Source organism: Alligator mississippiensis, chromosome 5 (genome assembly GCF_030867095.1).
Source record: "Alligator mississippiensis isolate rAllMis1 chromosome 5, rAllMis1, whole genome shotgun sequence".
NCBI lineage: Eukaryota > Metazoa > Chordata > Crocodylia > Alligatoridae > Alligator > Alligator mississippiensis.
The window spans coordinates 80293824-80307598 of NC_081828.1; the positions used below are offsets into that span (position 1 = coordinate 80293824).

Below are 13775 nucleotides of genomic sequence, written 5' to 3' on the forward strand. Positions count from 1 at the left end.
GAACGCAGCTTGCTCCATTGCACAGGGCTTCCACCGACAGTGCACAAGTGCTGGGAGCTGCACGTGTGCTGTGTGGAGTCCCGTGCAATAGAGGCAGACGAGCTTGGCTGCGCTCCTTGCTGCCACATGCAGAGCTGGCCAGGGCTGCACGCTGCTGGGCGGCAGCACCTGCGTGGGCTGCGAAGACGCTGAGTGCCCACCACTTGCTTCTGCTGCTGCCACTGGTGGTGCGAGTTCTGCATTCTCACACCCACATCCTGCTCACCCAAGCTCCACTGTCCCGCTGCCCCCTGTGTGCAGGCTTGGAGCTGCCACCAGCCCCTTGCTCCTAGCCCCTGCCCAGCTGCAGCTCCCCCCCACCCATCCCTGCTGTCAGAGCCAACCCTAGGGAGTGCAGGGCCTGGGTCAAGTCAACCTGTGTGGGGCCCCCTTAACACTGTGCAGGGCTGTGGTACCCCTGCAAAGCGGGGGGAAGGGGCAGGAAGAAGTTTCCATGCTTCTTCCACAGCACAGGGCTGAGCTGCCAGCTCCAGGAGGGCCCCACAGGAGGGGCCATGGCTGCTCCACCTGTGCCCCCCCTTCTCCCCCACATGTGGGGCCCAGGGCAGTCTCCCTGATTTGCTGTACCCTAGGGATGGCTCTGCCTGCTACTTCCCTACCTGGTGCCTGGAGCGAGCAGGATGCAGGGGAAGCCAAGTAGGTACCCCAGTGGCTGCAGCAGTAGCAGCAGCAGCCCTGCCCAGAAGCTGCCTGCTGGCTTGGACAGGCCCATCCATGCACGAGGGTGGGAATGAAGCATGTGGGCTGGGTGGGGTATAATTAGTTGGTGGGTGCTGGCAGGCCGAATGAACTTCCCTGGTGGGCCATATCTAACCCACAGGCCATATTTTGCCTACCCATGGATTAAAGTGATTTTATTTCTCATGAATCCATCTGCCGTCTCTGTGACCCCATTTGGGGTTGTGACCCACAGTTTGGGAACCGCTGTTCTAGAAACTTGCTTGCACATTAAGGACAAAATGTTCCAAAGGGAAATATATCTATAGAGAAATGCTTGGAAGGGAACTAAGTGGGCTGGATTTTTTATTTTATTTTACTTTTTGCAGTGCAGATAAAAACAGGAAACAACATTTTGTAATTCTTTGGTCTTCTGTTTGCTCATTTCAGGGAAGTAACAATCATGCAACAATGTTACATGCATGGAAAGAATCTTTGCAAAATGGAGCACCTGAAAGTGTTGAAAGTTTCCATTTTAGGGGTTTCATATTACTTAGTAGAACTGGCAGAATTAAAGGCTGGATTGTACTTTCTTCCACTATGCTCTAATAGTCTTAACACTCTTAAATTGCCTTTCTACAAATATTTGGCATTTACATAGAAGTGCTTGAGGCAAATCAGAAGTTTTGTAATGAAACTTAAAATGGAAAGGGCTGAAACAATGAGAACAACATCCTTACACTGATTAACCCATTTTATTAGCCGAATTTTTGTATTACAGATACTCACCTGTTTTAGTTGATAAATGGTTTTGGAATGATCCCCACCAGTAATCTGATCCAAAAGATCATCCACTATTTTCTTACTATAACTTCCAGAGTCTTTCACAAATTCCTGCAGGCTACAAGAGTGAGAGACACGAGCAACACAGAAACGTAAAACAACCACACTGACTAAATCCTCTCCTAATACACATTTCTCATCTGATTAGTTTCCAAAATTATTCTTTTGACTCTTCAGTTTCCTTCACATTCATTTCCTCATGCTTTTTCAAAAAGAACAATTATATTCAAAATGTTTCACTTACTTTTATAACATCCAACTGTGATTTCTTTCTAAATTTTCACAATTACTGTGGATTGTATTTTTATCTAAAACTTGTTAAATAAAGTACTAAATAGTTTGTGGCTTTTGTAAAGAATTACAGTTAACCAAAAGAAGTTATTTCCACCACCAGCTTCCAACACACACAGCATATTAAGATTCTTTATCAACTATAACAGCATCAATAAATCTAAAAAGTTCTCCAACCAGCAAGCAGAATCTCAACTGTTATATCTGGCTTCATTAAAGAAACACACAAAACTGACTAATAAAGTAGCATGGCACTGGGGCGTGCCTGCTCTTTTAAGGGATCTAGCAGCCTGTGAAGCAGCTTGCAGGTGGCACAGGGAGCTAATGAGAGATTCACTTGCCCGAAAGAGGGCTCAGGTTAGAACTACACAAGCCCAGAGTCTAAGCCAGTCAGGCACTCTCTCCCTGGCAGGCATGGGGTGAGGAGATCCTGGCAGCAGGGCTCCACAAGGGACTGGAGTTTATATAAACAACTCTGCAGGGCTGGGAACAGTGGAAGGTTGCCTGGGCAGATGAAGGTAGGGTTTTAGAGGCAAGTGGCCTTTGTTTTATTTTGAACCCACAGAGGGTCCATGTGCCCAGGGAAAAGCTGAGCCAGGCCAGAAAGCCCACAAGCCCAGAGAAGGGGCAGTGTGCAGGACCAGGGGTCCGGGAGTTCAGGAAGGGACCAGGGGGGTCCAAAGACCCAAGGGGGGTGAGTACATAAATAAATAGCATCAGAAAGAAAGAACACCTGTGAGGCTTGGGGAGTGGTGTAAGAGAGGTATGGAGCCATGCAAGCAGCCCTTAAGGTGACAGGTGCCCAGCAGAGGTACAGACAGGCTAAGAGGGCCTACTAGCATGGGGGTGCAAGACTGTGACAGAGGACCCCAGAGAGGCCCAGTGGGGATCGACACAGGCTTGGGCTCACGCAGAGCCTACAGGCAGCCTCCCTTTTATACCCTTCAAGGGATTCAAAGGAAGGGCTGCAGCTGAGCCTGAACTAGGCAGGGCTGCCTGGCTTCACCGTGGCCAGAGATCTGTTACAAAATATTACTGACATCTGCTTTTCAACACTTCTCTCGTATCGGGGAAAAAAAAGAACAGTGAAGTTTAATGACTTTTACTTTTACTGTTACTTTACAAGATCAAACATGCTGTCAAGGATAACATGCGTATCTTTGTTTATACCATCTTCAGATATTTTTGCAGTTGATCTTGGGAACAAGAAACATTTCCCCAGAGGCACAGGATTTACCAAGCTTTTTGTACAGTGTTAGTGAACTTCAGAGGCTTGTTCTTTAATTCCTACAGCTCATTCTTTTTCAATCAACTTCTTTTATTAACGTGATTGCTTGTCAGTTTGACCCTCCAAAGCATCCTGTTCTAGAATTTAAGAAAACACTACTTTCAATTTTAAAAACTTTTGCCATATCAAATTGTTACAGTGAAATTAACCCTTAGGACACGAGTCTCCTAACAGCCATATGATGCAGATAAATGATACCTTCAGTTTGAAAATTCGTACAGAGAGCTGATTTTAAGTTATGCACCAAATCAGGACCAGAGTGATTATGAGAAATCCTGAATTCTTAGCCCCCAGTTCTATGCTTTGCCCTCTACTCCATCTTCCCTCAGGTTCTTAAAGTTGTTTTAGTAAGTTGCTCTAAAAGCTGATTTTCAAAATTAGTGTTGAGAAGGAAAAAATAACAAAACCTCTTTTCCACAAGAAAAAGGTCCTCTTGTTTAAACATCCCCATTAAGGACATGCTTACCTTAAAGCACACTGTATTCCAGTTTCATCTCCATACGCTGAATATAGCAATTCCATTTCATCTGATTTCAGGTCATGAAAAATAGAATTATTCTGCATCGAAAGTGCTGTACTAGCACTTGTAAGAAACGTGACTAAAATTAAGAAAAAAATATGATGGAAAATTAGCATGGATCTAACAACTTGTCTAGATAAGTTAATTTTTTTTTTCCAGAAGCAGGGACGTGAAACACCTGTTTCTACCCCTGGCCATTCATAGCTATTTTTAGACCTTAAAATCACTTCTCTCTATTGAACATTTGCTTTAAAAAAAATAAAGACTTTTACTGCATATACCACATTAAAGTGAACCATAATTAGATGAACAAGCTTCTAATACTGCTTTTTCATTACATTTACTTTTTTTGCTTTGATAAATGACATTTGCATTCAGTTGAAAATTCAAATAGTGTTTAAAGATAGCTAAGCATACTAGCAACTTGGAGGCAGATGTAATCCAACACTAGATCTTCAGTTTGATCAATAGGTTAATTAAGTTCAAGTTAAAACTATACTACCTCTAAAATTTTACCTTTGTTTCTTCGTTCATCTTTAAAGCCTAGTGTAGTAAAGCCAGGTAATAATTTGCTTGACAAAGAACTCAGATCCACTGGGTGAGTCTCTTCCTCTTTAATAAATTAAATTAAAAAAAATTAGCATACATTGAATGATCTTTTCAAATACATCTTAGTATAAATCTTTTCAATGATAAATATTTGGGTATTATCTGCTTCTGTCTTATCAACAGAACAAATGTCATAACATTGAATAAAAGTAAACAGTTTTAAAAGATTTCAGCCATGAGGTTCAGACACAGCATGTCCTCTCCATTTTTCAGACTGACATTTAGTTATTTCATATCTCCTAACCATAAGTAATTTTTTTAACTAAATAGACTCATCTTAATAAAACATCCTGCTAGCTAGTTAATGAGCAGATAACATGAAAGCTGTGACAGCAAGGCTAGCTTCAAGTTTTTATACTTCAGAAAAGTACAGATCAAATACTTCATCATTATAAGAATGCTTACCCCAGTATAGCTTCTGTTGTTTCCCCCAGCCAGCCTAAATTATGTCAAGTTAACCATTTTGATACACTAAGCCTTCGAACAAACAAGTATAATTGGTTAAAAAAAATGCACTCCTAACTGACATCACAATGTTGATAAAATGTTTTTAGTGCTGACCAGACTTTTAAGTCAGTTCCATGCTCTGATTTTATCACATGGCTTGACAGTAGTTGAGATGAAACTATGAATTGTTACAAGAGGAGAAAGAAACCTGAGCACAGGTTGTACTGGGTAAAGTAGCAGCAGAATTAAGAAAGCAGAATATTTTTTCTTTTATATTATATAAACTGTAACACAGATACGGGATAATGAATTAGTTTTTTTTCAGTTCGTATTCAATTCGTTTGTACAATCCAATCAAGATGAAGTTTTCAAAATATTAAATCTAAAGCTAATTTCTGAATATCCACTAAAAAAGTCCTACCCTTCCCCCTCCAAAATCATGCTCATCCCTAGAAACAAATCCTTAAAAAAAACAACAACAACAAAAAACATTTACCTTCTGCTTCTGGGTCTGATGGATTGACTACACTGAACAGTAAACTTCCATCTCCATTCTTTTTCAGATAACCAATCTATAAATAGAAACACATAGACAAAAGGAACATAAATGAGTGCTATACTCACAGTTTTAGTTCAAAATAGTCCAAATTTAAGAGCTGGGATACTACTTTACACAGACATCACTGAAAATTATTCCCTGGATCTGACATCACCTATACTGAACTGCTATGCTCCTCTTAAAAAAAAGATTGAGGTCCTGGCTGTAAAGAAACTTCGAAGATGGAATACTTTATAACAAAGATCTTTGTTTTGCAACTGATGCTTTATTTTTCTTAAATGAAAGTTTTAACTTATCTCCTAAACAAGAAATTCCAGATTCATCCTTCCCTGCAGCCTCATTTGTTCTAATTCTCAACAAATTAAATTCACACATTCTCATTCCTTCAAGTTCAAGGGTAGAAAAGTTTTTATCCCAATGAAACCAGTACATTGTTAACAGATGAGGGAGAAGTATGCATCCAGACTACCAAGGCAAGGTTGTTCTGGGTTGCAACAGGTGGAGCCACAATTCCCATCCCACATTTTTCACACCTGGTTCCAAATTCCAGTTTTTAAGTCTTGTTCTACCCTGTCCCCTTGTATCTTACTGATCACTGAATGAACCTATAGAGAACCATGGCAATTTAATGATGGAAAGATTAGTTAGTTCATTAAATCTAACCCCAATAAACATGTAATTTCAATTATTCTTCCATTAAATGAAATAGCAACATGTTTAACTATTTTGATGGCTGCAGTATCAGAATCTTGCAGGGGGAGAAGTTAAAAATCAAGTCTGCTTTGAGGATACATATCTGACCGTCAAAAATACAACCTAAGGAAGAAGATAGAAAAAAAAAAATATAGGCTTGTAGAGCTACAACCACATACTGATGACTCACTAAAGTATGATTTGAGTCAAAAGGTCAAGATACTCCTTCTGTCTCGTATCTGAGGGACGGGTGTTCTCTCATTCTATTTGCTTGTAACATGCTATTACCTCTTTACATATCACATTAATTCTTCAAAGGACTTGGTAACTGCATAAAAAGAATGCCACAGATGACATGAATATTGATAAATAGCTTAATAAATTACACATTACACAAAATAAAAACAGAATGGGTGATTAATGTAAAGGAGAATTTACATGGATGTGACATTCAGCATATATTGGACTGCCTCACTGTATTTAAGCATGGTCATTAAAAGTTTTATATAGGAAGCAACTTTCTCCATCTTCTCCCCTAAACTGGTTACATTCTTCAGAGAGGTCATCGATTGGCTGCTCCTTGAAGGAGCTGCTTAATATGGATTTCACTTGATGCAGTTTCCAGAAAAGCCTCAGTTACCTGAACCCACTTCTAGTTACTCAAAACAGCAAGAACATTCAATAAGGGCCCTAGGTTTTGCTCATAATCACCTGGCCCTCTTATTTTCCACTCGTGTCCACAGCTGACAGGACAACATAATAAAAGCCATTTACTGTATGAAACTATGGGCCCATCTAGCTCAGTGTCCTGTCTTAATTGTTGTAGATTTAGTGGCCTCCCTCTAGATGAGGAGTGGGAGGCAGGGGGGGAGCTGTAGTTCCTGGTGGGCCTAGGCCAGAGGTGGACAATTTATTTCAGCTGATAGACCAGTTAATAAGTTTTGGTGAGCTGTCAAGGGTTGCACACAAAATCTTTCAGAAGATATCATTTTAACAAATTTTAGATAAAAAACAAATTATATACTAAAAACCAAACATCTACTATAACATACTTTAACTTTATTTCAAAAAAATATTTTTTGCTCCAATGTATGTATTTTTGAGTAGTGTATAGAGGCAATTGCATAATAGCTCAAAATAAAGCCTTACACTTGTATATTGTGTGGGCAGCGGGGTGTGCATGTGTGGGGGGGGGCACTGTCCACACACTAGATCATGGGAGTCAGCTGGGGGTGGGAGGGCGGGGGGCACATGCAGCAGAATTTGCTTAGGCAGTATGGTGTCAGTATAACTGCAGTCTGCACCCCCCACCCCATCCGGTCTGCACTTGTCCCACAGTGGTCCACATGGAGCTGAGCCCTGCCCACCTCTGCCCGAGGCAGCCGTGCTCCTGCCCACCGATGCCACAGCCCCAGTCAGTGTACAGCTTCCTGGCGCAGTTGCTCCTGGTGCGGTTGCAGGTGCCCAGGTACTGCTCGGCTCCCTCCACCTCCAGCAGCTCCACCTCCTCCTGCCCCTGCTGCACCACCCCAGGCAGCAAGTAGCGGGTGTGGGAGGCTGACCCCATGCAGAGTGCTGTGGGTGCAGCCAGGGACCAGACACAATCAATTAGTAGGTGCCTGCCTGTGGGCTGGATCCAGTCAGTTGGCGGGCCATATTTTGCTCACCCCTGGCCTAGGCACACTGTCACCGTCTCACTCAAAAAGGCTCATCTCACCCAATGGCAGTGTGAATACTGATGGGGAAGGTGAAAATGACATGATATGGACAGAATCTTCTACCCTTTGCTCTTCTCACCTCAGATTTCACCATTTAGAGGTTTAGGAAATTCAGATTTTGAGGCTGCACCCCTATCTACCATGTTCAGTACCTACTGGTGGACCTTTACGCCAAGAATTTTCTATTTGCCTTTTGAAGCAGGTTAAGCTTCAGTCTCCATATATTGTGGCAATGAGTTCTACAAGTAAATTACATGCTGTGCAAAAAATAACTTCCTCTAAACTAAAATAGCTTAATTTGAAGCTTAATAGTTTCATTTTGTGTTCCCTAGTTGTAGTATTTTGTGAGACCATCTTCTCTGTACCATTTAATATTTTATAAGCCTCTATCATTTAAACACTTCTTTTGTAACCTAAAAGTCCTAGGCTATTTAGTCCTTCATCATATGGGAGTCCTTTATATCCTTGATCACCCTTGCTGCCCTTCTCTATATTCTTTTTGAAGTGTGAGGGAAAAAACTGCATACAATATTTAAGGTGTGGATGCACCCTTCTTAATGCCTAACATTTTGTTTGCCTTTTTTACTTGCTGTCAGAGACTGAGGTGACATTTTTAGCAAATTGTCCATGATTCCACAATCCCTTTCCTGTGTTACCAGACTTAATGTAGAGCCCAACATTGTATATGTTTATTTTGGATTATTTTTCCCCCAGTGTGCATCACTTTGCACTTATTAACATTGAATTCAATTTTTACAAGAGCCTTCTGAAGACCTTCACAGGCCACAGAGTCTTTACCACTCTGAATAATTAAGTGCCATCAGCAAACTTGGACACCTGGCTATTCACCTCACTGTTCAGGTGATATATGAATATATTAAACAACACCAGTCCCAACACTTGTCTCTGGGTGATCCCACAGTTAACTTCTCTTCATTCTGAAAACTGATCATGTATACCCACTCTTTTTTTCTACCCATAAGCAAATTTCAGACCCTAGGAGCCTGTCAAAAGGCTTTTTGGAAGTACAGATGCATCAACTGGATCATCCTGATCTACATTTTGGTTGAAACTCTTGAAGAACTCTAATAGGCTGATGAGTATAAGACTTCCCTTTAGAAAAGCCACGCTGATTTTCCTCAGCAAATCCTGTTGCTGAAAACCCCCTTTTTTTCCCCTTAATTTTTTCTCAGTGTGCCAAGAACAGAAGTTAGACTCACTGGCCTGACTCACTTTCCTGGCTCCCTTAGTTTACCAATCACCTCTAAAATTTGTTACTGATACCTCAATTTGGGCCAGTTCTCTTGACTTGTTCCCAGGGAGGAATAACTCTGGTGAGGGAATCTCCCTATTATTTTCCATAGTAAAGACTGGTGGAAAGACCTCATTGAGCTTCTTGGCAACGGCCTTATCTTTTAGCGCTTTTACACTCTGATCATCCAACAGCCAAACTGACTCTCTGGTAGGCTTTCTATGGGAATGTACTTGAAGAAATTTTTACTGTTAAGTTTGGTCTCTAACAAGTTTCTCTTCAAATTTTTTAAGCTTATCTCATTGCAGTTTTGTATTTGTTTTGCAAGTCTGTGCCCTTTTATTTTGTACATATGGATTTGACTTCCACCATTTAAATGAAACCTTGTTTCCTATCATAGTTTCCTTTAACTCTTGTCACTTTACCATGCTGGCTTCTAGGGAAATAAAAGTGCAGGAAGTTAAGAAGCTAATGTTATTAAACTACTCTGCTATTCCAACATCCAAGTTCTTCAGCAAATCCTTCTGCAACAGTGCAACAAATGCACACTGGGACAACAAATGGGGCACGCAGGTATCCTGAACTCTACAGAAGTCTCTAGGATTCCCACAACCACGCATCTTGCACCAGAACTTTGGGTGGAACCCCATGCAGAAAAGCCGCTTTTCACACCAACCACACCACAAGTGGCAGGTGGCCAACATCATAAAATCACAAACGTACCTCAGCATTTACCCTGGCCCAAGTAGCAGCATGGAGGAAACCCTATGGACAAAGCAGTTGATAATGATGTGGTCTACAACTACCGTAACGTTATGCCAGACATCAATATTGTCACTGAACCCTCCTACCCTGAGAAAAGCCTGGAACCAGATGTGTGGAGACAGTATCTGGATCCAAGCTTAAGCATGTTGTTAGTGCACAGTGCACTCCAGTACAGCCAGGAAAAGAAGGCTGGCTTGTTGATAATTAGAGAATCTCTGTAGTCTGTGTTCAGACAAGAATACATTTTACGTACTAGGTGGTACAGTAACTAGTGAATTAAAGTGTTAAGGAGGAAAGATATCCCAATCTCCCACAAAGAACACTAGAAAAAAATAAATGTAAACTTCAAAGAGAAAGATAGAATTCCTAATCATTCCCCCAAATACCAGTGCTAAATAGATCCCAGTTTTCTCAAGATTATAAACTGTGTTTAATAGGGCAGGGAGAAGATCATCTTACTGCTATATTAGTCACCTTAATGTAGGAGGCTCCACTGCATCTAGCCCAAATGTAAAATAATAAAGTGGTATTTAAGTTATCTGAGAGAATTCTGCAGAGGTCTAATCACAAGACCCATAGGCCACTTACAGTCCACTTAAGCCCTCAGAAAATGGATTCAACAGGACTTACATGATTCTCAGTCTTAGTGTTCACCTCCAAGGATGTCACTAACTCTGAGAAAGTGTAACTGAGAAAGTGTAAAAAAACCCCCAAAAAACATATCAAGAAAACTTATTTCCTAGGAAGTGACAAACAGCCAGGCACCATACAGAATAACAGACTTAGCCATGAAGGAGACCTTGCTATTTGGTAGGTATCTGTTGATCCTGTCACGAGCTTCATCTGCTGCATGCTCCACCAAGGCCAGGACATGTTCTTCAGCTGTGCTGTCTGTCAGACTGCATGCATTTCCTTCTGGTTCAAATATGCAACTAAAAAGAGTACAAATGTTTCAAATACAAACAGAGTCAGCGCCACTAGTCAAGCTAATAGTAAATACTGCATGCTGTAAATAATATAAACTTTAGACTCTTTTCTTCCTAATGTATTTGAGTTTACACACTGAAAATCTTAGGTATGATAAAAGGCCTGACCATAGTGTTGATTCATTGTTATTGATTTAGAATTTAAACCAAAGTTTTTTTGTTTGTTTGTTTTTAACTTTAGCCATGTTTATACTACAGTAAAAAAAGATGACATATTTCCAGCAGAGATCATGAAATCTTAATGCAATTATACAAGACAATGGTGTGACCTCATGTGGAAAAGTGTGCACAACTCTTAGTCACCCATATTCAAAAAACCAAATTGAAATTGGATCAGGTGCAGTGAAGGGCTATCAAGACAAACAGGGCAATGGAGTTCCTATCTAATCAGAGCAGGCTAATCTTGTTTAGCCTAACAAAACAAAGACTGACAGAGGGCAGAGCAGAGTACTGCCTTATACACTAATTCAGAAAGGCATAAACTTTCATAAGCAACAGCTTACTTTGTCAGATGACATGAAAACAAAGGCTGAGGACCAATATGACTGGATGTACTAGGGAGGAAAAATGTTATTTAAAATAAAGGGTGATTTTTTCACAAGAACAAATGGTTATAAACTAAGTACAAATAAATTTAGGCTTGATAGTAGAAGAAAGTTTCTAACTATCAAATCAAAGCAGTGAGGTTCTAAACTAGTGGGGGCCAGCCTCTTTGGCAGACATGCTGCAAATTAGTTCTGTACCCTCCCTGAGTGCCACTCTGATCCCCTTTCTGATCAACTGTTCTTTCTGCTTCCTGCCTTGTGCTCCCTGTCTGGTTTGCTGCTTTGCTTTCTGCTTCCTGTCTTATCTGCCTGTCCCTTCCCTGATCTCCTGGATGCCACATGCACACAGGTTCCCTGTGCAACACATATCACAGGCTGGTCACACCTGTTCTAAACCTATCAAGAGAAGCAGGAAGACCAAATTTTGAATCAGTGCAAAAAAGGATGTGCAACAACAGGGAACTGGACTCACTGACCCAGAAGACCCCTTCCAGGTCTTCTTAGGCCCTTCTGGGTCGTCTTAGGGTCTTGATCTTAGTAAGAGAATCATATTCATAAACATCAACCATGCACTTTTGTTTCTGATGGCAGTCACAACATTTGGTATTTATCCTTAAGTTGATCCTTTTAACTACAATACATAAACCAAGTACATATAATCGCAGACTATGAAGACGAAAAAAAACTATAATGAGGAAATGGTTTGTAGGAAGATGCAAACATATTGGAAGTTTGTGACGTCTGTATATTATATATATTTCAACAGGATGAATTTGAGTCTAAAAAGCTATAAATCAACTGTGAAGCTGTCAGGCATGAGCCAAATTCCTAGGTGGTGATGTGTAAGGCACTGCAAATTAAACTTTCTTATACCAATCTGTTCTCCTCTCTTCTAGTCATTCAGCATGCAAGTTATAATCAGTACAGCCTAGTGGCCCAACATCCCAATTTTAGATCTTGTGGCACTTTTGCAATTTTTGCCATTTACACATTTACAGAACTACAACAGATCACAGGCTCATTTATTGGAGCAAAATATCCTGTGGGGTTTAAAATATTTTAACCCATTAATAGCTTGAAATCAGTAAACTTTGGTCTCCCTAATGCACTCTAGGAAACTGAAAATTTATGAAGTTGATGGTGCTCATTGAAAAATCTTGCTCAGCAAGTTATACATTTCCAAAAATGACTTCAGTATGAAGAAGTCTGTGCACCTCAGTTAATTTAGAAAGCATGAATTATGGCAAGCAGAAACATACACCTTTAAGACCTGATCCTGTTCTCATTATGGAAGTTCTTCAATAATATGAGATCAAAACCTTTGTGATATATCAGGTGCAAGTCAGTAAGTACAGAAAAGTTTGGGTAAGGAAGCCTAAGGAAATTATATTTTTATTCCAAGCTCTGAAAAATGTGCACACCATACCAATTAGACCTCTAGGAATTTGATGTCCTATACAGAATTAGGAGTTAAATTATTCATGGCTGAGGTTACATTATAGTACTGCCTAAAAAAAATTGATGGGAAGCATGTTAGCTTGAAAATTGATAAACTAAATTCTCTGCTCTGCTACAGGTATCCCATACTGCAAAGATAAGCAAATTAAGAGATTGTGAGATAAGCAAACTAAGAGATGGTGAGCTGCTTGGATACTATAGCAATAGATGCGATTTTTAAATTAAATCAGAACAGGGGCCCCATTGTGCTGGGCACTGTACAAATCTAAATATAGCGCCTCATTATTTTCTAAGGAAGTTATGCTGAGTTTCTTCTATTCCCATCATCAAAACCCTACTTTCAGTTTATTAGTCTGAATTCCATCAACAAAGGACATATAAATCAGGATTTTATCATCTGTTTCTGTATAATATTATCTTACTAGGATAGGTACAGTTGATGCTAAAAATCAAACATTAGAAATCCTATTTTCAGACCAATACCTCTTCTGCATTGTTATATAATACACATGTAACAATTTCCTGATTCTTCTGTTAGCCACTAACAAGTATTACTGGAGTTGTCAATGTTCAAAAAAAATCTCTATGGCAGATTTATATGGCTTTTAAAAGAAATATAAGATGGAGTATATAGACTGGCGTGGGGGAAGAAAAGAATCACATTTCACTGTAAACTTTATATTTATTGTTAACAATAATTATAAATAACTAAAGATTACTATAACAAGCACACCACTAATGAAAACACTCACTTTTTAGTGCTTATTTTGTTCATTGCTAGCACAAGTTTTACACCTTTCCATGTATAGCCAATTTTTTATTTTTTTTTTGCAAAGGGAAAAGACCCTCATAAATATAAAGGCAGTCTCAAAAAAACCTCACAAAATATGTTGGCTAGCTCTCTTGTCTTTTATTATCCCTAAACTGCTTTATAAAATAAGAATGTTTCAGTAAACTGTCCAGAAGAAAGTTCATTATTAAGAAATCTAAGAGGATAAAACCATGTATGAGACTGCTTTATATATTCCTAAAAACAGTAGCATTGCAGCAATTTATATTATTTAAAAATTCAGTCAGATCCAGT

The 13775-nt window shown here is 39.9% G+C and overlaps 1 protein-coding gene across 6 annotated transcripts in view; it reads right to left on the reverse strand.

Moving 5' to 3' along the window:
- BRD9 (bromodomain containing 9) overlaps positions 1-13775 on the reverse strand; it is a 37825-nt gene that overhangs the window by 9415 nt on the left and 14635 nt on the right. For 3 of the 6 annotated variants that reach the window (XM_014602838.3, XM_019485427.2, XM_019485417.2), the window contains exons 8-13: positions 10502-10634; positions 9661-9702; positions 5212-5287; positions 4176-4271; positions 3606-3738; positions 1507-1618 (exon numbers count right to left, since the gene is read on the reverse strand). In XM_014602838.3, the coding sequence (XP_014458324.2) occupies positions 1507-1618; positions 3606-3738; positions 4176-4271; positions 5212-5287; positions 9661-9702; positions 10502-10634 (592 nt within the window). The remainder of the gene's footprint in view (positions 1-1506; positions 1619-3605; positions 3739-4175; positions 4272-5211; positions 5288-9660; positions 9703-10501; positions 10635-13775) is intronic. The other 3 variants (XM_014602843.3, XM_019485436.2, XM_019485422.2) reach the window with 1 other exon arrangement.